Genomic DNA, 26209 nt, shown 5'->3' on the forward strand with positions numbered 1-26209 from the left:
GGAGATGGACTCTAGACTTCCCCTCTCGTCACTTTTGTACATTTCATGCCTTATCAATGCTGGATGTGCAACATTAAAAGTCAGGGAACCTTATGGAAAAGTTTTAGGAACACCTGATTCTGTTTTTCCGTCCTGCTTTTTTTTTAAAAAAATATTTTATTGGGGAAGGGGAACAGGACTTTATTGGGGAACATTGTGTACTTACAGGATTTTTTTTTTTTTCCAAGTCAAGTTGTTGTCCTTTCAATCTTAGTTGTGGAGGGCTCAGCTCCAGGTCCAGTTGCTGTTGCTAGTTGCAGGGGGCACAGCCCACCATCCCTTGCAGGAGTCGATCCAGCAACCTTGTGGTTGAGAGGACACGCTCCAACTAACTGAGCCATCTGGGAGCTAAATGGCAGCTCAGCTCAAGATGCCATGTTCAATCTTTAGTTGCAGGGGGCACTGCCCACCATCCCTTGCGGGACTCGAGGAATAGAACTGGCAACCTTGTGGTTGAGAGCCCACTGGGCCATGTGCAATCGAACCGGCAGCCATCGGAGTTAGGAGCATGGAGCTCCAACCACCTGAGACATCGGGCCGGCCCTCCCTCGTGCTTTTGATTTACTAGTTGAGACCCAGCTTTCTTCAAACTTAAGAGAACCCTTCAGCATTCAGAACGAAGGAGTCAGTTGACCATTTTCTGAAATATTACCCTAGACCCATCTTTAACATTCTCTCTTCTTAGCTGAACAAAGAGTTGGAAAATGTGTTCTAGAAAAGCATAGCATATCATGTTCCTTTTCCTTCATGAAGTCTCTATTGAGCTAAATATGATCTCCACTTTGGGAAAAGGGAAACCCTGGACCTGCAAAGTGAAGGAAATAGGGGAAAATGCAGGCTGGTGGGAATGAGTGGAGACTTGAACCCAAGTAAAAGCACACATGGCACAGAGTAAGCCACTCCACTGCTGGTGGGGAAAGTCTCCTCAAATGGGAAAGATCTGTGGGAAATAAAAGTTGATTTCTTAAGAGCTCTCAGAGCAAGTTGTCCTCAACACTGCTTTCATAAATGAGTGAATGTTTTTTTCCCACATACATCCTTACTCAAACATCACTACATGCTCTGTGCCCTCAGCTAGCACACACTGAGCAGAGAATGTACTCTCGAGAAGGTGCTAGGTGACACTCACTGGGAACGGGTATTTGTGTTGAGATAGAGGGTTGGGTGTAAGGCACACAGGCAAGCTTGCTTTCTCAGGATTCATGATTCTGGAAATAGGGTCTTGAGGCAGCAACCTCAGTGGTTGTTAAAAAGGCAAATTAAACAGCCTCACCTCAAACCTGGAAATATAATGTCTGAGTGTGGAGCCCTAGAAAGTTATCTTCAGTGATTTGTGAGTGTTTGAAAATTTGATGAGATAGGGTTAGCAATGTCGAGCTCAGCCTTGACTTCCCAATGGCCTCCCCTGTGTGGTTTTACAACTATCACTCCTGTGTCCCATCCCAGAGATTCTTAGTTAGTCTGTGGAAGTGCCCAGCATCAATAATATCTTCATAGAGTAGCCATGATATTCTACCATAAGGCCAGTGTGAAACACGGGGAGGACCCCAGGGCCATTTCTGTGGGCTGGTTACAGGGTCTGTTCCATGGGGAAGCCTCCATGGGGAGGCCTCCTCTGCTTATGTTTTGGTAGGGGAGTGTCAATGTATCCCACATTCCCTAGGATGTAGCACATTTATAGGTATCTCTAGTATGCAGGGACACCCAAATATTGGGGAGGGGACACTCATACGTTGGCCTCCATGTTGGAATTCCAGATGTGCAAAAAAGCAATGAAAATACAGTGAGACCATGCGGGATCTTACTGGCTCTGGGGAGGCTTTGGCTCTGTCAAATGTGCTCAAAGGTTTCTGGAGGAAAACAGAGTCATTAGAGGATGTAGGAGAAGGATCAGAGTGGGACAGAATATGTTCCTCTGGGACAAGAGAAAGAATTCTGGGCTTTCTAAAAATCATTGCCATTGAAGCAGATTTTCCCAAACCACACTTTAAGGGGGTTTCCTCCTTGACCTTTTAGCTCTCTCACCTGTGTCATCTGCTTTGTTTATTCGCACCTACCAGGGTGGAAGACTAGTGTCTCCTGTCTTCACTTCTCAGGGCTTTTTCCTGTGCTCCAAATATGTGGCCAAGTGTGGATCTGAGACAATGACACTTATTTATTATAAAAAGGAACGTGTCTCTGTGTGGACTCTACAATTTCTACCCAGTATTGTGCTCGGTAGAGAGGACATTATAAAAGGACATAGAAGATTATTGCCCAGTTTCCTAACAGCCCTTTTATGACGCTTAGACAGCATGTTCAATTTACAGATCTGAACTCCACATCTAAGTACTAACATGGACTCAAAAGTAAGGGGGTGGAAATTGGGGTTTATGATGTAGGCAATACTTTATGACACTGAATTTCTATGATTGTCCCTAATGTAAAGTGAAGGATGCAGATAGCCTCACAAAAGGGGAAGGTGAAGGTCAAGATGAAACATCATCAATATTTTACACCAACAAAGACAAATAACTTCGTTTACAGACGTTCACAAATTCAGTCATACAAAGCAGAAACTCCCAGGAGACAGTCTACAAATAAAAGAAACTGAACCTTGTAGGTGGGGTAGGAATTCTGAAAGGAAGCGCTCCTCACGCAGGGAAACCAGGTTCCTGGAGTTCTCTAATATCTCGTCCAGGTACAAATCCCACTGAGGCATAATATTTCCCATTCCTCCTGGGAGAATTCTACGGCCACATCCCTGAATGTCAACCGTCCCTGAAGTAAATAACACATTTACCAAGTGGCCATGGACACAGTTCATCCTTTGACCAGAGATTAAAAGAGTTAAGGTTTTGAGGTAGGTGAATTTGATTCTGAAATAATAAAATTAGGTTACTTTCAACATGGTAATATTTTCCAATTAAAAAAAGTGAATGACATAGATATAAAAACCCACTACTGATAATACACTTTGGGGAAGATAAAATATGTAATTAAGGATCAACACAGGCACATATAGTTTTGAGTGTGTATACCCCATATGGGCAACTCATGGTGGGTTTGAAGTGTATTTCCCAAATTTAAACATGCACAACAACGAAGTGGAGATCTTATGATAATGCAGGTTCTGATTCATAGTTCTGGTGTGGAGCCTGAGTTTCCGCATTTCTAACATGCTGGCCACTCATATTAAAGCCTCAAGTCTCAGGGCCACACTTCTTACTATCAAAGCGGTAAAACGCATGGGAAGACACGATGAATGACGGGAAAGGAAAGGGCTTCTCAGAAATGACAGGTTCATCTGTAATAGCAACAATGGCAGACCATTCCTTTTTGAACACTGGATATCCTGAGACATTATTATAACTTTTTCTAATATGAATGCATACAACTACAAAAAGCAGTCTTTGAGAGCAACATTATTTTTCTTTTATAAGAATATTTTTTTCAGTATCCAGTAAATAGAACCTGGGATTTAACCTACCTTTTCTGACCTAGAATTTATCTATAATGAAGACCCATACAAAGTCAACATTCACAGAAAATCATCAACGAATAATCACAGCAGATTTTGTAACTGAGAAGAGTAATGGAAACAAGGTACCAAAATGGAATTGATCAAATAATTTTTTCATTTTATGCATACTTCCATATCTATAAAAGGTAATTATGTACATGGTAAATGTAACACAGTGGAAAAATCTCAATTCCACTGAAATTAAGAAATATTTTCAATTGCATGAAGTTATCACCTATTTGTGGATGAACCTTTTTGTGTGTTTAAAAAATATTATGGGGACAAACATGCCCAATGACATAAACTCATATAAAAGCTATTGTTTGTGAGTGCGTACTTAACTGAACATTTTTTAGTTATCATTGTGCTAAGTTTCATCTTAGAATTTGAAGACACCTGAACATATGACTCTTATTTTCTTGTTCAAAAAATACAACAGACATGAAGAGTATGTCAGACATGACTTTGGAATCAAATGGAAACTTACAGGAATGAGGTCTGCCTTAGAACCTCCTGTTGTAAACACCAGTATGTCTAATAAACAAAGGCCAGAGCCTTTATCGAACAAGGTAAAATATAAGGAAAGACAAACTCAGAAGAAAGGAGTTTCCAGAATACCGTATTTCCCCGAAAATAAGACCTAGCTGGACCATCAGCTTTAATGTGTCTTTTGGAGCAAAAAATCTTACTTTTGCTCCAAAAGACACATTAGAGCTGGTGGACTGGCTAGGTCTTATTTTCGGGGAAACACAGTAAATATCATGGTTTATATACAACACTCAGTAAATCCCCGAAATCCTTATTACTGACCATAGGAAAAGTATTACCATTATAGAGGAGGAATGGGGCATACAGGACCTCAATCAAGTGGATGAAGGTAACATCAGCTGTGAGGGGGAAAACTGGTGTAGGCTGCCTGATGCACATGGATGAACCCATCATTTATCTTATTATCATGGGGGAAAAGTGAATTATGATATGATTCTAATCATAAGAAACAGGTGCTTTATGTGCATTTCAAGCTATATGTAGCTTCTATCTCTGCTAACCTTTATTTTTTTATAAACTACATGTGTAGCATAGTTTTGTTTTTTAATATTTTATTGGGGAATAGTGGGGAACAGTGTGTTTTTCCAGGACCCATCAGCTCCACGTCAAGTCATTTTTCAACCTAGTTGTCGGGGAGGTACAGCTCAGCTCCAAGTCAAGCCGTTGTTTTTCAATCTACTTGTGCAAGGTGCAGCTCACTGCAGTGAGACTTCAACCGGTGACCTTGGTGTTATGAGCACCACACTCTAAACATTGAGCCAACCAGCTGCCCACCTGCAGCTCAGCTCCAAGCTCAAGCTGTTTTCAACCTAGTTGTGGAGAGCGCAGTTCACTGGCCCATGTGGGAATGAAACTGGCAACCTTGTTGTTAATAGGTCACGCTCTAACCAAATGAGCCATCAGGCTGCCCCTAACTTTTATTTTAAATAGTCTTTCCTCAGCATTCTAGACAGCAAGACTTACCATAGTGTCTGTGCATTTTCTGAATCCTGGTCTCCAGCAGAGCTGAGGGAGCATCCAGATGGGACCTAAACATGATACGTTCTCCTTCTTCACTGATATCGCAGGACCCAACCCCACTGCCAATGTGAATCTTGGCTACCAACACAGTCCTATGTCGTCCTGTCACCAAGGGTACACTTTTAATAGTTGCAGGTCAATAGTTGAAGATGTAGGAAGTCAGGATGGAGAAGTAGACAGAAGGTCTGGGACACATGAAAGAAGTAATCTAAAGAGCTGACCCTGACTATCATAAGAATAAGAGGGAAAAAACTAGTTAAAAACATTGGTTAGCAAGGAACATCAGAAGTAGAGAAGTAAAAGTTAGCAAGTATAAATACATGACATTAATGGAAGAAGAAACAAAAGCCCCTGAATTGAGACAAGACACTTACTGGAGAACCTGCCGTTTCTAATTTTTCCTCCTCATACAGTGACGTGGGGAGTCAGGCCTGCACCTTGAGAATCTGTTTTAAAGCACCAGCAGAGCCCATTCATCTGCTACCACATCCACAGGCAGGACCCTGAAATACAGAGGCCTCCCCTTCCCTGTCCTCGGTCACAGGAGAATCAGGGGCAATTAGCTCCTACATGGAATCAAACTGAGGGTTCCATCCTGTCTTCAGGCGTCCTCCTTTCCCTCAAACACCCACAAATTCTGGTACAGATGGGAAATGTGGGATGCACGGACATGCCCACCTTGCAAGCCCAACAATTAACAATTGTTGAGGCAGCAACAATCAACCCACGATTCACACACAAACTAGGTGTAAAAACATAGCACCAAGTAACTTCATACTAGAGCAGATTGTTACCTCCCCTTGGACGAAAGTACGGCTTCTAATTATAATTCTTGTGAGTTTGATAAATTACCATTTGTTAAGCAGAGCTCCATTGTTGGATATGAGCTCGCAGTTCAACAAAATGACAGGGAAACTGAGACAGACAAGTTTCTTATTCTCACAGGTCCTGGAGGAAGGACACAGTACACCTGGAAGGGCCACATGGGGAGGCCAAGGCAGGATGCACCAGAGAAGGGCAGAACCCAGGGCACATGCCTTTATTAGGGTCCATGAGAGCAGTGCTTTGGGGTTCTCAAGCTAAGTCCACATTAATCAATTCAAACAAAAAACAGCAAGGTTTTGGTAAGCTCTGCAGGGATCTATCCAAGGGTATACAAGGTGAAGTCCCTCACAGGCAGGGGACACTGTTGCTCATAAGGGCTGCTGGAGAAGTCCTATCGGGAACTTACATTCACTTGTGAGTCTGTGACCTGTTGTCTAGTGTATGCACTAGTGGGAGGGGCCAGTGTCACTTCAAGGCAACTTGGCTACACAACATGGATTCTAAGGCAGCAATATGGTAGTTTAGCTAACCTGTCAACAGCACTACTGTATCTTTATTGTAATAAATCTCCAGTAGTCACAGTTAGAAGAGGATACAATATATAAATTATGGGGAAAATAGCCTCACATGATTTGTAGATTCAGGCCACAGGGAAAAGGGATTACTAGTGCTGTCCTTCTACTGCATCACCGAATAGTGCATTGATGATTACAACCATGATTAAGGTGGGAGAGGTTAATGTAGTTGGCAGGAAAACATGTCATTCATTACGGATCAGTGCTAGTAGTACATTAAAAATCAATCACCTTTATTATTAAAAATATAAGTTCACACATAGTCTAAACCACCTGTAGGTTCCATGGACAAAATACAGATAAAAAGCATTTAAGAAGCATTCTGGTTGTTCTGATATAGTAACCTTCGAGCTCTGTTTTCCATGGGTTTGAAGACTGAGGCTCATTGTTTAGGAAACATGAATGTACAATAATTATGCACTCAGGGATGAGTTTCTGTCCTTTTCTCAGGTACCTCTGAGGACTTCTTTATTTCAACCACATCAAATAAAACTCAACAACTCCTATCTTTGGCTACTACAAAAATACACCATGGTTTTAATGAACCGCCACCTATTTTCCTTAAAGAGCAATAGGTAAAACTAGTGAAAATTCAGAATGTTTCTGTCTTACATTAATGCAGAGAACAATGCCCTGAACACCTACTTCATGGTGACTTACATCAACATTTAAGTCAACCAAACAGCATCTCCACATAGATTTTCTACAAACATTTATATTACACTGCCCTCAGTCTCAGTGCATCTGAGTCTGAGAAGATCTGAGTGAATCCCACCAACATACGAGGGCTCTCAACAATCAACAATTGTTGAGGCAGCAACAATCAACCCACGATTCACACACACACTAGCTGTAAAAACATAGCACCAAGTAACTTCATACTAGAATCACATTAATATTTCTTTTTCAATAAACGTCAAGTACTGTCAATATATAAAGACTCATTGTAAATAATTATAGCTGTCCAACATCCATGCCCTTGATACTTTCAATCATATTAAACAAGTTTTTTAACATTTGCTTATTGTTTATAAGTATTCTGATTTAAAGTGATATCTGAAAAGTGTTCTTCACTTATCACTTTCTAATGTCAATTTTCTGGTATTTCAGATTTTATTTCGGATTACAGTTTTTTTTACATCTTTAAAGTTACTTTGAAGCATGACTTCTGTCGGTTTTCTAGAAGTGTGTATTCTGAACCAAGGGCTTTCATCGTTTATTATGTAGATTTCTCAACAGTAAGCTTTCTCTGAAATTGAGTAAGGCTGTAGGTCCAGCTACAGGGCTTCTTGGATTCTTGAGTTTTAAGGTTTCTCTCCATTATGAATTTTCATGTGTTGAGTAAACTGTAAATGATGAGTAATGGCTTTGCCACACTATTTAAATTTGTAAGGCTTCTCTCCAGTATGAATTCTCTCATGTACAATAAGATGTGCACACTGAGTAAAGGCTTTACCACATTCTCTACATTGGTAAGGCTTCTCTCCAGTATGAATTATCTCATGTTTAGTAAGATGTGAACTCATAGTAAAGGCTTTGCCACATTGTTTACATTTGTTAGGCTTCTCTCCTGTATGGATTCTCTCATGTAAATTAAGATGTGAACACCGGTTAAAGGCTTTGCCACACTGTTCACATTTGTAAGGCTTCTCTCCTGTATGGATTCTCTTATGTAAATTAAGATGTGAACACCGGTTAAAGGCTTTGCCACACTGTTCACATTTGTAAGGTCTCTCTCCAGTATGAATTCTCACGTGTGTAGTAAGCTGTGAACGGTAAATAAAAGCTTTTCCACATTCTGTACATTTGTAAGGCTTCTCTCCTGTATGGATTCTCTTATGTAAATTAAGATGTGAACACCGGTTAAAGGCTTTGCCACACTGTTCACATTTGTAAGGCTTCTCTCCTGTATGGATTCTCTTATGTAAATTAAGATGTGAACACCAGTCAAAGGCTTTGCCACACTGTTCACATTTGTAAGGTCTCTCTCCAGTATGAATTCTCACGTGTGTAGTAAGCTGTGAACGGTAAATAAAAGCTTTTCCACATTCTGTACATTTGTAAGGCTTCTCTCCAGTATGGATTCTCTTATGTAAATTAAGATGTGAACACCGGTTAAAGGCTTTGCCACACTGTTCACATTTGTAAGGCTTCTCTCCTGTATGGATTCTCTTATGTAAATTAAGATGTGAACACCGGTTAAAGGCTTTGCCACACTGTTCACATTTGTAAGGCTTCTCTCCTGTATGGATTCTCTTATGTAAATTAAGATGTGAACACCGGTTAAAGGCTTTGCCACACTGTTCACATTTGTAAGGTCTCTCTCCAGTATGAATTCTCACGTGTGTAGTAAGCTGTGAACGGTAAATAAAAGCTTTTCCACATTCTCCACATTTGTAAGCCTTCTCTCCAGTATGAATTTTCTCATGTTTAGTAAGATATGAACGCCGAATAAAGGCTTTGCCACATTCTCTACACTTGTAAGGCCTCTCTCCATTATGGATTTTCTTACATCTCTTTAGGCTGGGTAATTGAGTAACAACTCTCCCACACGGATTATATTTGTAAAGTTCCTCCCCAGTATGAATATTCTCATTTTCAGTAAGATTTGAAGATCGGTTCAAAGATTTGTCACATTTACATTCGTTTGTCTTCTCTATAATATGATGGTTGTCATGTATAAGATTTGGGCGTTGATCAAAGACACTCCCACATTTACAATGGTTCTCTGAATACTGAGTTCTCTGATGCTTATTAGGATTTGGCCCTTCTCGAAAGTTTTTCCAGGATTCATTGAATTGATAACTTCTCTCTCCATTACACATACTCTGGTAATCGTTAAAGACAGAAAGGACTTTAGTGAGGGCTCTAATTTTATTAAACATGTAAAGTTGTTCCCAACTACTCCATGATACCTATGGAACCATGATGCTTATATGTACCCTCCAAGGTCATGAGAATTACAGAATGTGGAACAAGGAGGGATTCTTTTTGGATGAAAGAATAATGAATCTCTGGTTAAGGGATTGTCAGATTGAGATTTTTTGGTTCATTGTTTAATCCAATCCTACATTTTAAATGAGTCAAATGATTATCACACCATGCATTAGGGGACTTCCCAGATACTCCACATTTTCGTATACAGAATATATATCTTTATAAAACTGTATCCTGTCTTTACATTCAGAAATAAATTATTCTGAAAATTCAACTATCTTACAGTGATGGTTTCCCAAGACATCTTATATCTCTCATCTCTTTTGGCAACAGGGATTTTAGTATGAGCAACAGTCAAATTTTGGTTATGTCCATCATAATATCCCTTCAGCCCTTCACACTCCCGATCACATTCCCAATTTTTCATTAAGGGTAGGTAATCAAGGCCACACCTTTCATATCTTACCAGAAGCATTCTGTGGAATGAATCTTCTATGCCCAGTTTTGGCAACAAGCCTTTGCTGTCTTCAGAAGGCATAACTGCAAAGCACCAAATAAATTATCACTCTTTCTACACTCAGCTAAATTCAACTGCAAGAACTTAATACTGATTATAGGACTTAGGAAGACGGCATAAGAGCAGGCACCAAACCTTTGCTCATCCATGGAGAGTACTGATAATTTCAAAAGAGAGTTAAGAGTTCACAGCACATTCAGAAAAGTATAAAAAGAGGAAGAGTCACATCAAAAAGGAAAGAAAACTTGCTTACATTTGCTGATAATAGCTGCTAACCCTCCCTGGCACACCATGACAATATTGTGAGAAACGCCAATTCCCAGTTTCTTCTCAGGAGGGAAACGGCTGAGTATACTGTGTGTCCAAAGGTCTCCCCTCATCACAGCTGCCTGAGGGGGTCATTTATCTTCTGCATCACACCAAGTGCTAAGGGAATGGCAGTGCAATGTGAATGCATTGTGGTGGCCACTAAGAAAAATGGTGAGTAATTGTTCAAACACCACAAAGACTGCAGTACTGAAGACAAACATCAAGGATAGGAAGATACCACTGCCTCTAAAGAAGAAACAGAAAACATTTTGAAGTGGGAAATTATGCACAAAAACCACAGAAAATACACATCCCCAGAACCGGTTTGACAGACCTTACAATTTCCAGCAAATCTTCCTCCTGTTTGTGTTCTCCTGTACAAAGCAAGTCCACAAAACCTGGGATGGTGGATGTTTCTGTTCCCAAAGCTCAACAAAAGATCACAAGGCATACAATGGAACAGAAAAAATATGGTCCAATCACAGGAACAAACTCCATCTGCACACATTGGTCCTAAACTGACAGAGCTATTAATTACCTGACTGAGAATTCAAAATACACTCTCATAACTTTAAAATATTTTAAGTTACCCCACAGTAACCATAATATAATAGCTATATTAGACACACAAAAAGAAACTGCGAAAAAAATCACAAGCATGTCACTGCCAAAAAAAGTCAAACAAATAAAATAGAACACAGTTGAGAAGGAAAATGTGGGACAAAAGAGCTACAAAAAGTGAAGAAAAAAATTGTAAAATATTTATAGTCCCTCCCTCTCATTAATTAGTTTAAATAAAAACAGATAAAACTCCCCTAATCAACAGACATAAGTTGGCTGAATGAATTAAAAAATAAAATCCGATACATTCTACATATAGGAGACTTGTCTGAGTTATGAGGACATAGGACATAACTAAAAGGATGGGAAAAGGTATTCCATATAAACAGTTACTGATAAAAAGCACAGGTAGCCATACCTGTATTACAGAAATACACATTAAGTGTCAAAAACTGTTACAACACAAAGAGCATTATATAGCAATAAAAAGGTGAATTCACCAAGAAGCTATAGCAATTATATTTATGTAAAAATTGGTGCAGCAAAACAGTATGGTGGTTCATCAAAACATTATAAAGACAACTACCATATGACCTAGCAATTCCACTTCCGAGCATTTATCCAAGCAGCACCAAAACATTAATTCGAAAAGCTATATGTACCCCTACATCCACTGCAACATTATTTACAATAGACAAGATCAGTTAAGAATCTATGTGTCCATCGATAGATCAACGGATAAAGATGTGATAAATAAATGAAATGGAATGTTATTCACCAAAAAAAACCAACAACAAATAAAACACTACCAGAAGAAACATCATGGAATAACCTATAGGGTACTACTCTATGTGAGATAAGTTAGACACAGAAACACTGACAGCACACGATTTCATTACTATGTAGAATCTAAAAATTAAAAGCAAACAAATGAAATAAATTCAGATACAGACAGTTTATTGATAGTTGCCTGAGAAGAAAGGGCGATAAAGAAAGGTGAAAAATGGGAACAGGGTTGAGAAGTATAAACATCTAGTTATGAAATGAGTAAAACACGGGATGTAATGTAGCATAGGGAATATAGTCAACAATATCATAATACCCTTGTCAGGTAACAGATGGGTACTTGACTCAGTGTGGTGATGAATTCGCAAGATATGTAAATAAAAAAATCACCATGTTGTACAACTGAAACTAATATAATATTGTATATCAACTACACTGTAATAATAGAAATAAACAAATAAATAAAATAGTTGACCACATTTTGGACCACAACGAAAATTTTAATATCTTTCTACTGTTTCAATTTTTTTGACAAACATGTATTATTTTTATAATGCAAAAAGCACCAAAATAATAGAAGACTGAAAAAAAGCCATCTTTGATGGTGCTGTACAATTAGGAATTAAAAGATTTCATTAGAGTTGACATAACATTGTCACAAAATTTATATGTAAACTCTTCTCCATCAACATTTGACTCATTATGTGTTTATTCCAGGAAAGAACACATAGTTGAAATTCCAATTTAAATGTTATTAAATATAAAGGGAACTTAATTTCATACACTTTAGATTCTTACCAAAGGAAGTTAAATAAGTTCTTGTTTTTGCTATCTGTAATGTTAAGTTCTGAACTCCGATGTTTGAAACAAAATATTAAGTAGCAAAAATGAACACGTCATCCTCATCAACAGTACAAAATGAGAAGCCGCAGACTGGAAAGAATATTTGCAAAGACACACCTGTAAAGGTCTACTATGCAAAACACACAAAGAAGACTTCAAACTGATCGATGACATAACTACCAACCTGATTAAAAAATGGGCCAAAACCCTAAGTAGACACCACACTAGACAAGATACACCAGGCAAAATGATATATAAAGAGATGCTCCACATCATATGTCACCAGGGAAATGCACATGAAAACAACAATGAGAATTAAACACACAGCAAATTAAACAACACTACACACCTATTAGGAGGGGCCAGAACCCAGAACACTGACAACACCAAGTGCTGTTGAGGACGTGGAGCAGCAGGAACTCTCACTCAATGCCAGTGGGAACACAAAATGCTGTAGGGTCTGGGGTACAGTTTGGTGGTTCGTACAAAGGTACACATCCTCTCACCATAAGGTCAAGAAATTGTGCTCCTCAGCAGTTATCCACAGAGTTGAAAACATTTATCGACCCAATAGCCCACACGTGTGTGTTCACAGCAGCTTTATTCATAATTTCCAAAACAAGGAAGCAACCAAGATATCTGCCAAGAGGTGAATGGAGGAGTGAACGTGGTACATACCGACAATGGAATATTATTCAGTGCTACAGAGAAAGAAGCTATCAAGCCATGAAAGGATTGGGAATGCAGACTGGTGCAGCCGTTATGGAAGGCAGTGTGGAGGTTCCTCAAAGAATTACGAATAGAATTGCCATATGACCCAGCAATCCCTCTCCTGGGTATCTACCCAAAAAATCTGAAAACATTTAGAGATAAAGACACATGTGCTCCAATGTTCATTGCAGCTTTGTTTACGGTGGCCACGACATGGAAACAACCAAAATGTCCTTCGATAGATGAACGGATAAAGAAGTTGTGGTATATATACACAATGGAATATTATTTGGCAGTAAGAAAAGATGATATAGGAGCATTTGTGACAACATGGATGGATCTTGAGAGAGTAATGCTGAGCGAAACAAGTCAGACAGAAAAAGCAGAGAACCATGTGATTTCACTGATATGTGGTATATAAACCAAAAACAACAAAAGAACAAGACAAACAAAAGAGAAACAGAAACTCATAGACACAGACAATAGTTTAGTGGTTGCCAGAGGGTAAGGGGGGGCGGGGGGCGGGGGGTGGGAGATGAGGGTAAGGGGGATCGAATATATGGTGATGGAAGGAGAACTGACTCTGGGTGATGAACACACAATGGGATTTATAGATGATGTAATACAGAATTGTACACCTGAAATCTATGTAATTTTACTAACAATTGTCACCCCAATAAATTTAATAAAATAAAAATAAATAAATAAAAATAAATAAATAAATAAATAAATAAATAAAAAGAAAGGATGTGGAGGAAACCTAGATACATATTAAGTGAAGTAAGCTAATCTGCAAAGGCCATATAATGTATGATTCCAGCTATGACATTCTAGAAAAGGCAAAATGATGCAGACAGTAAAAAGATCACTGGTGGCTCGGGTTTAGGGGAGGGACAGATGAACAGGCAGAGCACAGAGAATATTCAGGGCCGTGACACTACTCTGTATGACACGTCATCATAAATGTATACACACTCTCAGAATGCACAGTCCCACAGTGAACCCCAAGGTGAAGTATGAACTCTAGGTGACAATGACGTGTCAATGTAGCTTCATCTATGTAACAAACGTACTGCTGAAGGAGGGGGTGACGAGGATAAGACGAAGGCTGTGAATGTGGGAGGGGCACGTGAGAATTCTCTGTAACTTCAACTCAATTTTGCTGTGACCGAAAACTGCACTTAACATAAAAGTCATCCTCAGACTTCTGCTTCTCTGAACTATCTGATTTTAGTTCCATGTCTTTCCAGAAGTTCGTTATGCTTATACGAGCATGTAAATGTTTGCATCCGCTATTTAAAATAAACACAACATTACCGCACATGAATTACGCTGACCACTATCAAAGAAACAGAAAATATCAAGTGATGGCAAAAATGTGGAGAAATTGGACCCTTATTCACAGTTGCATGAAATATCAATTGGTGCAAACATTATGAAAAACAATATGAAGGTCTCTGAAAAACTTAAAAATAGAATCGTGCTATGAAGCAGCCATCCCACTTCTGGGTACATTTCCAAGAGACTTCAAAGGAGGCTCTGCAAGAGCCATGTGCACACACATGCACACTGTAGCGTTGTTCACAAAAGCCTGTAATAGCTGGAAGCAACACAATTGGCCATCAATAGATGAACGGGCGAAGAAAATGTAGCATATACATACAACGGAATATTATTCTACCTTGAAATAGAAACAGATGCTCTCACCTGATACAACACAGACAAACTTTGAGGACATTTACGTTAAGTTCAAAAGTCAGAAAGACACAGATACTATAAGAGTCCACTTCTGTGAGTCACCTAATGCAGTCCTCCTCATAGAACAAAAACAAGGGTAGCAGCCAGGAGCTTGGGGTGAAGGGAAATGAGGAAGTGGTTGTTTAATGGGTATTCGGTCAGTTTTGCAAGATGGAAATTTCCAGAGATCAGTTGCACAACAATGTGAATGTACTTAACACGACCACACTGTACGGAGGGTAGAATTTTAGTCACAGATTTTTACCAAAATTGAAAATGAAAAATAATATCTAAAACAGATATGGTTATAAAACATTTCAAAAATTACCTGGATTTCAAAAAAGCATACATGAATCAAATCCCATATTGTCTTAAGTGTACTGAGCTAAAAACTGACATTGACATTCATAATATATGAGTAACAACCAAAAATGCAAGTAAATAAACTTGAGGAAACTATCATAAAAAAAACAGATTGTTATGGAATTGCAAAACGAGAATAAGAGAAGATGTATCCAGAACTGTGAACACTACACACATGTACTATTGAAGAGAAACCTTCCATAGAACTCAGTTTCAACTGTGAGTGTGGCCCCATGAACAGCAAGCATTCTGAATCATTGGAATATGTGTTGCATGCATGACAGGAACATATCACACACAGTGCATTAGAATCATTCATAAATAGATCAAAGGAAAAATTAATAAATAAGCATTGATATGACACTGGATAAATTTATTAGATTAACATATTTCTACTATTCTTACAGAAAATATGTACGCTATAATCGAAACATAGACAATAAAAGAACCCTTCATTTCTAAATACAGGAACAACAAAAAAGTTGTAAAATACCACAGAATCAGTGACCTATAAAATCAACATTTGAGATTAAAGTACACCATTATTGAGAAACATGCTGAGGAAGGGAGATGACAAACCTCATGATTACTTTTTGCCTGAAGTAAATGGAAATCGAGAAAGCAAATATTTTCCGAAATATGAGAACCTAATAATTCTACAACTCACTTCTTATTGAAGGAGTTCATTTGAGCACCTTGTTATCAGCACTTCTGAAACTAAAACCACTAATCTGACAAAGATCTAATCAGAAAGTGAAAACATACAAGACACAGGCCCAGGAAGCTTTGGACTGAACAAGACAGAATTATAACATGACAGTCATTAAGAAATCAGGGAACAATGGAGACCTTCCTATTATGATGGACAATGTTCTAAGCTCCCCCAAGGCATGAATTCATTTAAGAATCCTGTGAGGTAAACAGATACATTAAACTATTCTAACATGGAGGAATTGGGGAGAACAGACTTAAAATTTCTAGTGTTAGTTCATAGAAAGCAAAAGGATATTGCGAAGTCAAACTGAGATTGAGGGTTTCTCACTATAGGGAGATGCTTTGTGCTGAGATGAAGTTACTGAGTCTGAACCTTTGCTGGGTCATGTTTGAAACCTCCTTAGGATTAGAAATTATACAGCAGAAAACATGAGACATGTGTCTCCAGTGCCCCTAGATTTCTGACCCTAATTCCAGGACCTCCACCACTTCCTTCACAAACTCCTTACACCAGGAAAGAACAGAACTTAAAAAATGGCTTCAGGGAGAATTCCTCAGCAGAGAGCACAGATTTTCCCCGGCCCCTGAGGCAATGGAACAATAGCCACACCAGGGTGGCCCCCACAGTCCAGGGGCCCTCACTGCGATGGGACCCAGATCACTGAGCAGGAGGACCGTCCCTAGAGGATGTAGGAGCACGGGACGTATTGGACAAGACTGTCCTCTGTGACAGCAACAGAAAAAACCTGGGCTTCTCACATCCTTTCCACTGAAGCGGAGCTTCCCAAACCTCATCTTAAGGTCTGGCTCCTCCGGGACCTTTGGGCCTCTCATCTGTGTCACCTGCCTCCTTCATTCCCACCTACCTGGGTGGATGGACACTGTCTTTTTTCGCTTCACATCCCAGGCCTCCTTCATTCTCTCCAAAAAGGTGACCAGGTTTGGCTTAGAGACAGTAAGACCTGTTTAATAAAAAAGGGAACATGGATTTTGACGGCGATTCTCCAATTTCCAATCCAGTATGTGCTCAGCTGAGAAGAAAGGACATTGCAGAAAATTAGAATATTCTAGAAAAGGATTCCCCCCAAACACTCTTTTCTGACAGCACCTTTACTGGACAACATAGAAACTTTTCAGATCCTGAGTTCCACTTCAAGGGCGTCATGAAGACTCCTTTTCTACACCAGCAAACCCCCAATTTGCTTCTTTTCTACACCAGCAAATGCCCAATTTGCTTCTTTTCTACACCAGCAAACCCCGTTTGTTCCTCAGAGCCAGGATCTGATACTACCACACAAAGCAGAAGCTCCCAGGAGGCGCTGTACTGATGAAGGAAACACAACCCTGCAGTGGGGTAGGAGTTCTGGAAGGAAGTCACCCTCACCCAGGGAGCACAGGTTCCTGTAGTTCTCCAGCATCACGTCCATGTACAGTTTCTGCTCAGCTGGGTGCAGACATTCCCACTCCTCCTGAGAGAAATCTATGGCCACATCCCTGAATGTCAACCGTCCCTGAAACAAGACACATTTATCACGTTGCCATGGGCAAGGTCATAACGTGACTCAAAATGAAAACAGAGTTAAGAGAACTGGTTTTGACCTAGGAGAGTGTCCGGAATTAACTAGTAAGGTCACTGACAGTAATAGATGTGGTCACACAGCAGTCTAGCCGTTTGTCCCCCACAACCTTTCCCTAAGGAAAGAAGAAGTTGTGGGACTGTGTCTCTCTGGGATTGAGTTTATAGTATCCTGAGTCTCTCCATCTGGTCTTCAAGAGAAGGGTCTGCAGTCAATGACGAGTAAGATTCCTCGCGGGAGGGACAACTCAAGCCAGACGCGACCCCGTTGAGACCCCAGTGAGCTGTAATAAGAAATAATAGGAGGGAGCCTTGCCCCTCCTTCTTGTTCTTGTGGGAAGCTGCTGCTTGCCTCTGCCTCTCCCTCTCACCTTATTGTGAGAGAGGCCCATTAGCGCGTTAAGATCAAGCTCTTTCTGCTCAACTCATGGGACAGTTTCACCATGAGAGACTCTCTCCCCCAGGGTGGTGCATACCGCACCTTAGTCATTTGGGGACAACATGCTTCGGCTGCTTTGGGACAAATAATTGGGTATTGAAATCTTTTTTTTTGAAATGGTGTAAGAGTTTCACAGACCCTGCCTCTAATCATGTGATGCTCATTGTTTGTAATCAATAAATACTGTCAGTGACCCGATTCAGGGCTCCAGTCTCTTGAGGCTGCGAGTCCCTCGGTCCTCTGTGATTTAACTGTATATGAGTCTCTGTCTCTTTATTATAGTTTAACCCTCGCCGCCTCCCTCGCCTTCCCATGGCTTGTGTTGTGCAGGTCGCAACAATATTCTCGAGTGTTATTTGCTAACTCTGAGACAGGAGGATGACGTATGATCCACAAACCACTGTAGACAAATCCACAAACCACTGTAGACAAAAATCTATCTTTTCTTCTGAAAGAAAGATTTAAATTCAGGCATCAAAACAGGCATATGGATTTGTAAGTGTTATATTTGTCTCATACAGGATACACTGTATACATTTCCCAGCTGGAAATGTCATAGTTGAGTTAAAATGCAAAGTACTTCTCAAATTTTCACGTGGACAACAAGGAACTGGACTGTTATAAAAATGCCGATTCTGACTGAAGAGTCCTGGGGTGGGGCCTGATTTTCCACATTTAACAAACTCAGTTTTAACCTGTGACACCAATATCTCTGGTCCATGTGTCACACTGTTGAATAGCACAGAGGATGGAAACAAAGAAAAACTCATACATGACTTTGAACTGACAGTTTTATGGAATTTACACTTCTTCTAGAAGCATAGCAACACGATCCTTTTTGAAAACTTACCGTATGAAAGAGAACATTGTTTTTTTATATATTAACTCATAAAAAAGATAAATAATCTAAGAAAAATCTTAATCTTCCTCTTGTATGAGAATATTATGAAGCATTTGGTAGAATGGTAGAGCTTGGATTTTACTCCAAACTGTGTATAATTCATCAAAAAGGTCCACACTGATATGCATAGACGACTCTCATGAACATTCATAGCAGTTTCATAGCAGTTTTTGTAACTCCTAAGAGAACCAACTTAAGCAAGTAAGAAGAAAGAACAGTTCAAACAGTGTCATTTTATGCGCACAGACAGATAGGTATATGGGAACCATGTGCACATGACAAATGACACAAGAAAATTTTCACGTTACTTAAATCACAATTATTTTCAATTGTGTAAATGTCATAAATGTCTTCATGGATGATTCTCTGTATTTTATAAACACAATAGAAAGGAAAACACAATAACATATAATAAGTTAGAGCTGCAGTTTCTTTGAAAAAAATTGCGCATCATTTGTGTCACGGCTGTGGAATTAACCCATAGTTGTTCACAGAAGGTGAAAGCATTCACAAAGGACTCTACAAAGTGGGGACTTCAAGAAAAGGTTTTATTCAAGTTAGGAGGAGAGAAATCCTGGCAGACTCATTTGCCAGGGCGGCCTGATGGGCAGCGGCACTAACTGCAGGTTAGCTTTCTCTTGTACAGGAGAGGGGGAGTCGGTCAGGCAGGTGTGAGGGCTGACATCCTTCCTGGGGTCTAGGCTGTCTGAAGACGATGTTATCTCATTATCTCTGGACTCAGCCATAGTGGCCTGGGACTTTAATGCGTCACCAGTAAAAGTTACAAGGGAGTTGTAAATTGGATTCCAGACTCCGGGTACCTAAGGATTAAGAAATTGTTTTTCCAGGTTAGGATGTTGTTAATGAACGAGGTGTGGGTGGCCTTGAGAAAGGGAACACACAGAGTTCTTCAGTTAATCAGCGAGGGGAGAAACAAAGAGCAAACAGATGAATATCAGGATGGATCAAACTGCGAATAAACGAAGTCTAATTACAGACAGCTCGACAGTGAGAATTGAGGTGAGTCAAACTGCAAACTAGCTAAGTCTAATGATATTGATTCCCTGAATTTCAGCTTTACAATTTGTGCTGAGTTATACATTACAAATTTACCACACTTCAAAACTTTAATAATACAATTCTTGTAAAATTTCCTGAAATCACAAAGTGATGAAAGAGAATGTCTGTGACATGAGTCTGGAATACAATGAAAATTTATAGGAACAAGGCCTGACTGATGAAAGCCTCCACTGCAAAAGCCAATTATCTCTAGTAAAGAAAGCTGAGGGCCTGCAATTTCCAAAGCAGAGAAACTAAGAAAAAAGGGAGTTTCCAGATGAATGTGATGGTTTTCACACATCTCTCTATAAAGCCCACCAGACACTTATTAATGATAAAGAAAAAAAAGAAAAAAGCTAACTTTATAGGAAGACAGGACCTCAACCAAGTGAAAATCAGGTGGAACAAGTGGGTATCAGCTGACCAAGGCACACGGAAGGACACACCATCACTGCTGTGATGTTACTGGCACAAATGAACAAATAAGGAAATCATAATGTGAATCTGATCATAAAAACATTAGTTTAATGCAAATTTCAATGTACATAAAGCTCCAGTGTTCTGCAACTTTACTAGTACATTTAAATAGTCTTTCTTACCAATCTAGTGAACAAGTCTCTTCCAATTACTCTTCTTTCTTTTTTCCAGAACTTTCCGGGCTATTCTGAGCACTGAGGCATCCTGGGTCGTCGTGCACATTCTTACCCCTGTTCTACAGCCCTGACGCTGTAGTCACAGGACATACACCTACATCTCCCTTCATCGGGACACCGAGCATCTGACCCCACCTAACAGGGACCTTGGACACAACCACCTTATTAGGTGGATTTGTCACAAAGGAGATGATTTCAGTACTTGACGGTCAGTAACTCACAGTGGGAATTCCTCATGTCCTCAGGGAGCCTAATGGACAGAAGGCAGAGAAGGCTCTGGGAAAAGGGCAGAGTGTTTCTACCGAGCTGACCTTGACTCTCCTGAGAAGAAAAGGCAAAAGTAAGTAGTTGAAAAGAACCTTGCTAGGCAAGAACATCAGAAGTAGAGAATTAAAGGTGACAGGTTCCAAACCCACATATTTTAGGAGGAAAAGTGGACACAGCCTGTGACCCAGGACGGAACGCTTACCTGAGAAGCAGCCATTTCGTCCTCGTCCTCCTGCTCTGGGTTGTTTCCTCAAGAGACTTTCTGGGGAGGAATCACATCTGCATCTTGAGAATGTGCCTTCCAGGGCGTGGTGCAGGCTCATTTATGTACTTCCGCCACACTCACAGGCAGAAGGACCTTGAAATGCTGAAAATGCCGCCCTCTCCTGTCCTATGTCCAGGACACAGTCAGGGACAAGGAGCTCCTAAGTGAAGACAGAACTGTGAGTTTTTTCTTTCCTGTCTTCCGGTGCCCTCCCCTCACACAGACGTCTACAAATTCCCACAGCCATGAGAACAGTGTGCACTCCTGTCCCCACAAACTCAACCCATTATCCCGCTACCCAGGTCACGTCCCTCATGCCATCCCAGGAAATGAGAAGGGACCCATGACCGACTGACACAGTTTTCCCTTCTCTGGCTGCATAAGGATTGCATATGGAAGCCACCCAGTGATGAAGTGAATTATTAAATTCACAAGCCTTAAACACTGGAGTTTTGTAATTCTTATTTGCATCTGTGTGACTGAAAATGCAGCGCGTGTAAAACTGAATCGATTTTAATGCCACATGTCATGTATCACGACTTGATCACCCACATCCCACCTGCGCACCACTCAACCAGCTGGGGGCTCCCCTTCTTCCTCTGCTAGTAGGTATTCCTGTCTATGGTCTGTGTCCCTCTCGACCTGGATCTCTCCACTGCTGTCCTCTCCTGCCTCCTCTCTCCTCTCCTGATTTCTCTCCTTCTCTCTATTCCCTTCCCTGTCCCTGTTCCTTGAGACTCTTGAAACCTGTTTTACACTCAGTTGCTCCTTCTAATCTTTCTGATTGCTCCCCATCTCCATGTATTTCTGCCTCTTTCTCCTGTCCCTGTTCCTCTCATCTTCCCCGCTGACACTGTCTGTCCTGTTACACCCCTGTGTGGGGACTCACTGACATCGCCAGCTTAGTTCTCAGTGCTGTTTGTCGCTCTTCTGTCACCACCACCACCCCCATTCTGTTCCTACTCTAGGCTCCCCTAACTCTTCTCCTAACCCCTCTCTCCTCTAAAGTGCCTTGTCCTTTGTTGCCCCCACTTCTGCTAACCAGGGGCCCCTCTCCCTTTAGGTTCCCCTTCATCTCTCTGGAGCTCCCCCTTCCCTCCGTATTTCTCCATTTTCTTTCTCCTCTGGCTACTTCTCCGAGTCACTCGTTCTGTCTTACCGTCGCTTTACAAGTCCCTCCCACATCCTGTTTTGCCTCCTCTTTACCGACCCGCACTGACCGTTCTGCCCTCTCACCTGTCTGTTCCTCTCTCATCTGTCTCCTTCTCGTGACCCCCTCACACCCTCGTTCTGCCGCTTTCCTGGCCGTCCCTTCAGTCCCCGCTCACACAAAGCCCCTCCCCGGGTGAGGGGGTGACCTGGTGACACCCCGCGGTGTTCCCTCCCAAATCCCATCCCCCTGAACAGTGTGCTCTACCTGGGATTCGGGGCCTCTTATTAAACTGGGGCGAGGGGGGTTGCAGGCGGCGGAGGGTCTGCAGAACCCCAGCCCCGGGGGGAGGCGGGGCTCCAGGGGCCGCGTGGCGGGGCTGGGGGAGGGGCGCCAACGGCCGGACTCCCATCTCCCGAGTCCATCTCCCAGGACTTCACGCCGCGCGTGGGGGCTGCCCGGTGGAGGGTTTTAAGCAGGAAAACAACGCGGCCGGCGGGGTCTAAGGGCCCGAAGGCGGAGAGACCAGAGGGAGGACGGCCTCTGATTACCCGGAAACCCCCGCGGACCCTCCACCCGGCAGCGAAAAGCTCTGGTATCGGGACGTCTCCGCAGGACGCGGGACTCACCGCTGTGGGGGGCGCTGGTGCGGGGACTTCAACGTCCGTAGTGACCGCCAGGCGTCCGTGTGCGGGACCGTGGACTGAGACGCCCAGGTTTAAACCACAAAAATTGAGAGTCACGATTGCCAACCAAATCTTCTCTCTGCCTTAGTCGCTTCCGGGTCTACAAGAAACTCTGCGATGACTCGGTGAAAACATCAGCCGCAGGTGTGGCCTCCGCAGGGCGGGAAGGCAATGGGCAGGGGGGGTAATCCAGGAGTGGGTGGGGCCTGTGGGACGGAGGGACTGGACCCAGGGGAAGGGGTGGGGCCAGACTAGGGGTGGGGCGGGGCTTTTTCTGGTATTTTGTGTAAGATCTTTCCCACCCACATTACATATATATATTTTTTAAAGATTTTATTGGGGAAGGGGAACAGGACTTTATTGGGGAACAGTGTGTACTTCTAGGACTTTTTTTTTTCCCCAAGTCAAGTTGTTGTTCTTTCAATCTTAGTTGTGGAGGGCATAGCTCAGCTCCAGTTGCCCGTTGCTAGTTGCAGGGGGCACAGCCCACCATCCCTTGCAGGACTCAAGGAATTGAACTGGCAACCTTGTGGTTGAGAGCCCACTGGCCCATGTGGGAATCAAACCGGCAGCCTTCGGCGTTAGGCGCACGGAGCTCTAACCGGCTGAGCCACCGGGCCGGCCCCCACATTATATTTTTAAGATTTCTTTTAGATGCATACTTACTGATGCTTAGTAATGCTTTATTCTTGGTTTCACGTGTAACCCAATTCATTATATATTTTAAGATCTCGCATGAATTTCTGATGCTTAGTGAAGATTTATGGTTACTGAAGACCTTTTAAGTTCATTATGTTTGTAAAATTTTTTCTCTAATATATATACCCGTGAGGTTTAGTTATCAATGAAGTTTCCCATCTTCACTGTGAATGTTGAGTTCAATACTAGCAAGGATTCTTTCCAGTTCTGAAAACTGGAACCTTTTGGATAGATGTCTTTTTTTTTTCCTTTTCCAAGGAGGGTGCAGCTCACAGTGGCCCACCTGGGGATCAAACCGGCAACCTTGATGTTATTAGCACCACACTCCAACCAACTGAGCTAACTGGCCACTCCAATAGATTTCTTAATTTAATTACACTTATAATATGCACCCTCAGTTATAATCTCTATAGCTTACTGTGGGGACAGAGCCAGGAGTGCAGTTTCCAGGCTCTCGGCCTCACGTGGAAAGGTGCTGGCTCAGGTAGTAAATGGCCATCAACTGTGACTGGATGGCCATTAGCTGTGGCTAGTTGGCCGTCAGCTGTAACCAGTGAGCCATTGGCCACTAATATAACTGCTGTGGCTACGCTAGCAGAAAATGGGGGCTAGCAAGAAGATGGTGGCTGAGCTAGCAGGTGGCGGAGTGTGGATTGCGGATCGTGTGGCTCCAATTTCCTGTTTCTCCAACCCAGCCGCCAGCAAGACTATAGTGGTATGACTCCCCTATCTATGGCTTCGTGGGTGTTCCTTTTTGGCCTCACCATATCCTGCATTCTTATGCAGGGAGCGGGACTAGAGAATCCAGAAGAGACCCCGCCCTTCACCCTGCATGACAAATGGCGCAGCAAGCAGGGTCTCCCGCATGACACCTGGCAATAAATTTGGGGATCTTACAAAAGTAGATTATGGAGATTATACAGTATTATGGAATATTGTGCCAACCAGCCAAACTTGCATGGACTCACATATTCTCGAGCAAATAAATACATGGCCGGTGGAACTTTTCATCAAACTCAGAAGAGTTGAGGCAAAGCCAATAATAGGTGAAAGTCAAGAATTCATTTTGTTCTTGGGGAATTTTGTTGCTTCTAAAATTTACAGGGGAGGAAAATGAACATATTCAAAAAGAATTTCCTCAATCAATGCAAAAATTAAACATACGTCTCCCTGTAATATTATAAAACATATGCAACTTATGATTATTAAAGTTGTCAAAATTATTGAAGACCTCAAGAATTTGAAAAACACAGGACTAGTTTGAACTCTATGTCATGAAAACAGACTAGACATTTTTAAGCACACATGAAACATGTAATATTTACCACTATTAAATTTTTTAAAATCTGGACTTAGGTAAGGAGAGGCTTTACAAGAAACATTATTACTCTAGACAGAATGCTCTGAGTACAAGAGCTATACTCACAGACCAGACAGAAGAGGGCTTTTCTATTATAGGGAGGGATTAACAAGGCTAGCAAGAATAAACAAAAGAGGGCAGGCCCGGTGGCTCAGCGGTTAGAGCTCCATGCTCCTGAATCCGAAGGCTGCCAGTTCGATTCCCACATGGGTCAGTGGGCTCTCAACCACAAGGTTGCCGGTTCAACTCCTCGAGTCCTGCAAGAGATGGTGGGCTCCGCCCCCTGCAACTAAGACCTGCAACTAAGATTGAACACGGCACCTTGAGCTGAGCTGCCTCCCGGATAGCTAAGTTGGTTGGAGCGCGTCCTCTCAACCACAAGGTTGCCTGTTTCGACTCCCGCAAGGGATCGGCAACTGGACCTGGAGCTGAGCTGCGCCCTCCACAACTAAGACTAAAAGGACAACTTGAGAAGGACAACAACTTGAAGCTGAATGGCACCCTCCACAACTAAGATTGAAAGGACAACAACTTGTCTTGGGAAAAAGTCCTGGAAGTACACACTGTTCCCCAATAAAGTCCTGTTCCCATTCCCCAATAAAATCTTAAAAAAAAATAAAATAAAATAAAAGTATTAAAAAAAAGAATAAACAAAAGAAAATATAAACAAACCCAAAGACATGGAGAACAAGCCAGTGGTTGCTGAATGTGAGGGGGTGAAGATGGGGATAAGAAAATAAAATTAAAAAAAAAAAAAAAAAATTTTTTTTTAAATGTATTACAAAAAAAGGAGAAATGAAAACTTTAAATGGAATAACATGTGTGGGGACAAAGCCCCAAAAAGCAGTTTCCAGGCTCTCGGCCTCACATAGAAAGCTGCTGGCTCAGGTAGTAAATGGCCATCAACTGTGATTGGATGGCCATCAGCTGTGGGTAGTTGGCGGTCAGCTGTAACCAGTGAGCCATTGGCCACTAATATAACTGCTGTGGCTACGCTAGCAGAAAGATGGGAGCTAGCAAGAAGATGGCGGCTAGGCTGGCAAGAGCGATTGCAGAGAGGCGGATGCCGCCAGAGTGAATATAGTGATATGACTCCCCTACTTATGGCTCCGTGGGTGTTCCTTTTTGGCCTCACCATATCCTGCGGTCTTATGTGGGGAGCAGGA

At 41.6% G+C, this 26209-nt stretch overlaps 1 protein-coding gene across 1 annotated transcript in view; it reads right to left on the reverse strand.

Annotated features, from left to right (window-relative positions):
* The window catches only part of LOC109439619 (uncharacterized), a 94474-nt gene extending 71299 nt beyond the window's left edge, over positions 1 to 23175 (reverse strand). The window contains 7 exon segments of the mRNA XM_074315856.1: positions 5054 to 5212; positions 7820 to 9338; positions 9914 to 9987; positions 16855 to 16950; positions 17373 to 17499; positions 21086 to 21308; positions 22928 to 23175. Coding sequence (XP_074171957.1) covers positions 5054 to 5212; positions 7820 to 9338; positions 9914 to 9987; positions 16855 to 16950; positions 17373 to 17499; positions 21086 to 21100 — 1990 coding nt within the window. The 5' untranslated portion in view covers positions 21101 to 21308; positions 22928 to 23175.
* Positions 23176 to 26209: the final 3034 nt, after the last annotated feature.

Source organism: Rhinolophus sinicus, linkage group LG11 (assembly GCF_036562045.2).
Source record: "Rhinolophus sinicus isolate RSC01 linkage group LG11, ASM3656204v1, whole genome shotgun sequence".
Classification (NCBI taxonomy): Eukaryota; Metazoa; Chordata; class Mammalia; order Chiroptera; family Rhinolophidae; genus Rhinolophus; species Rhinolophus sinicus.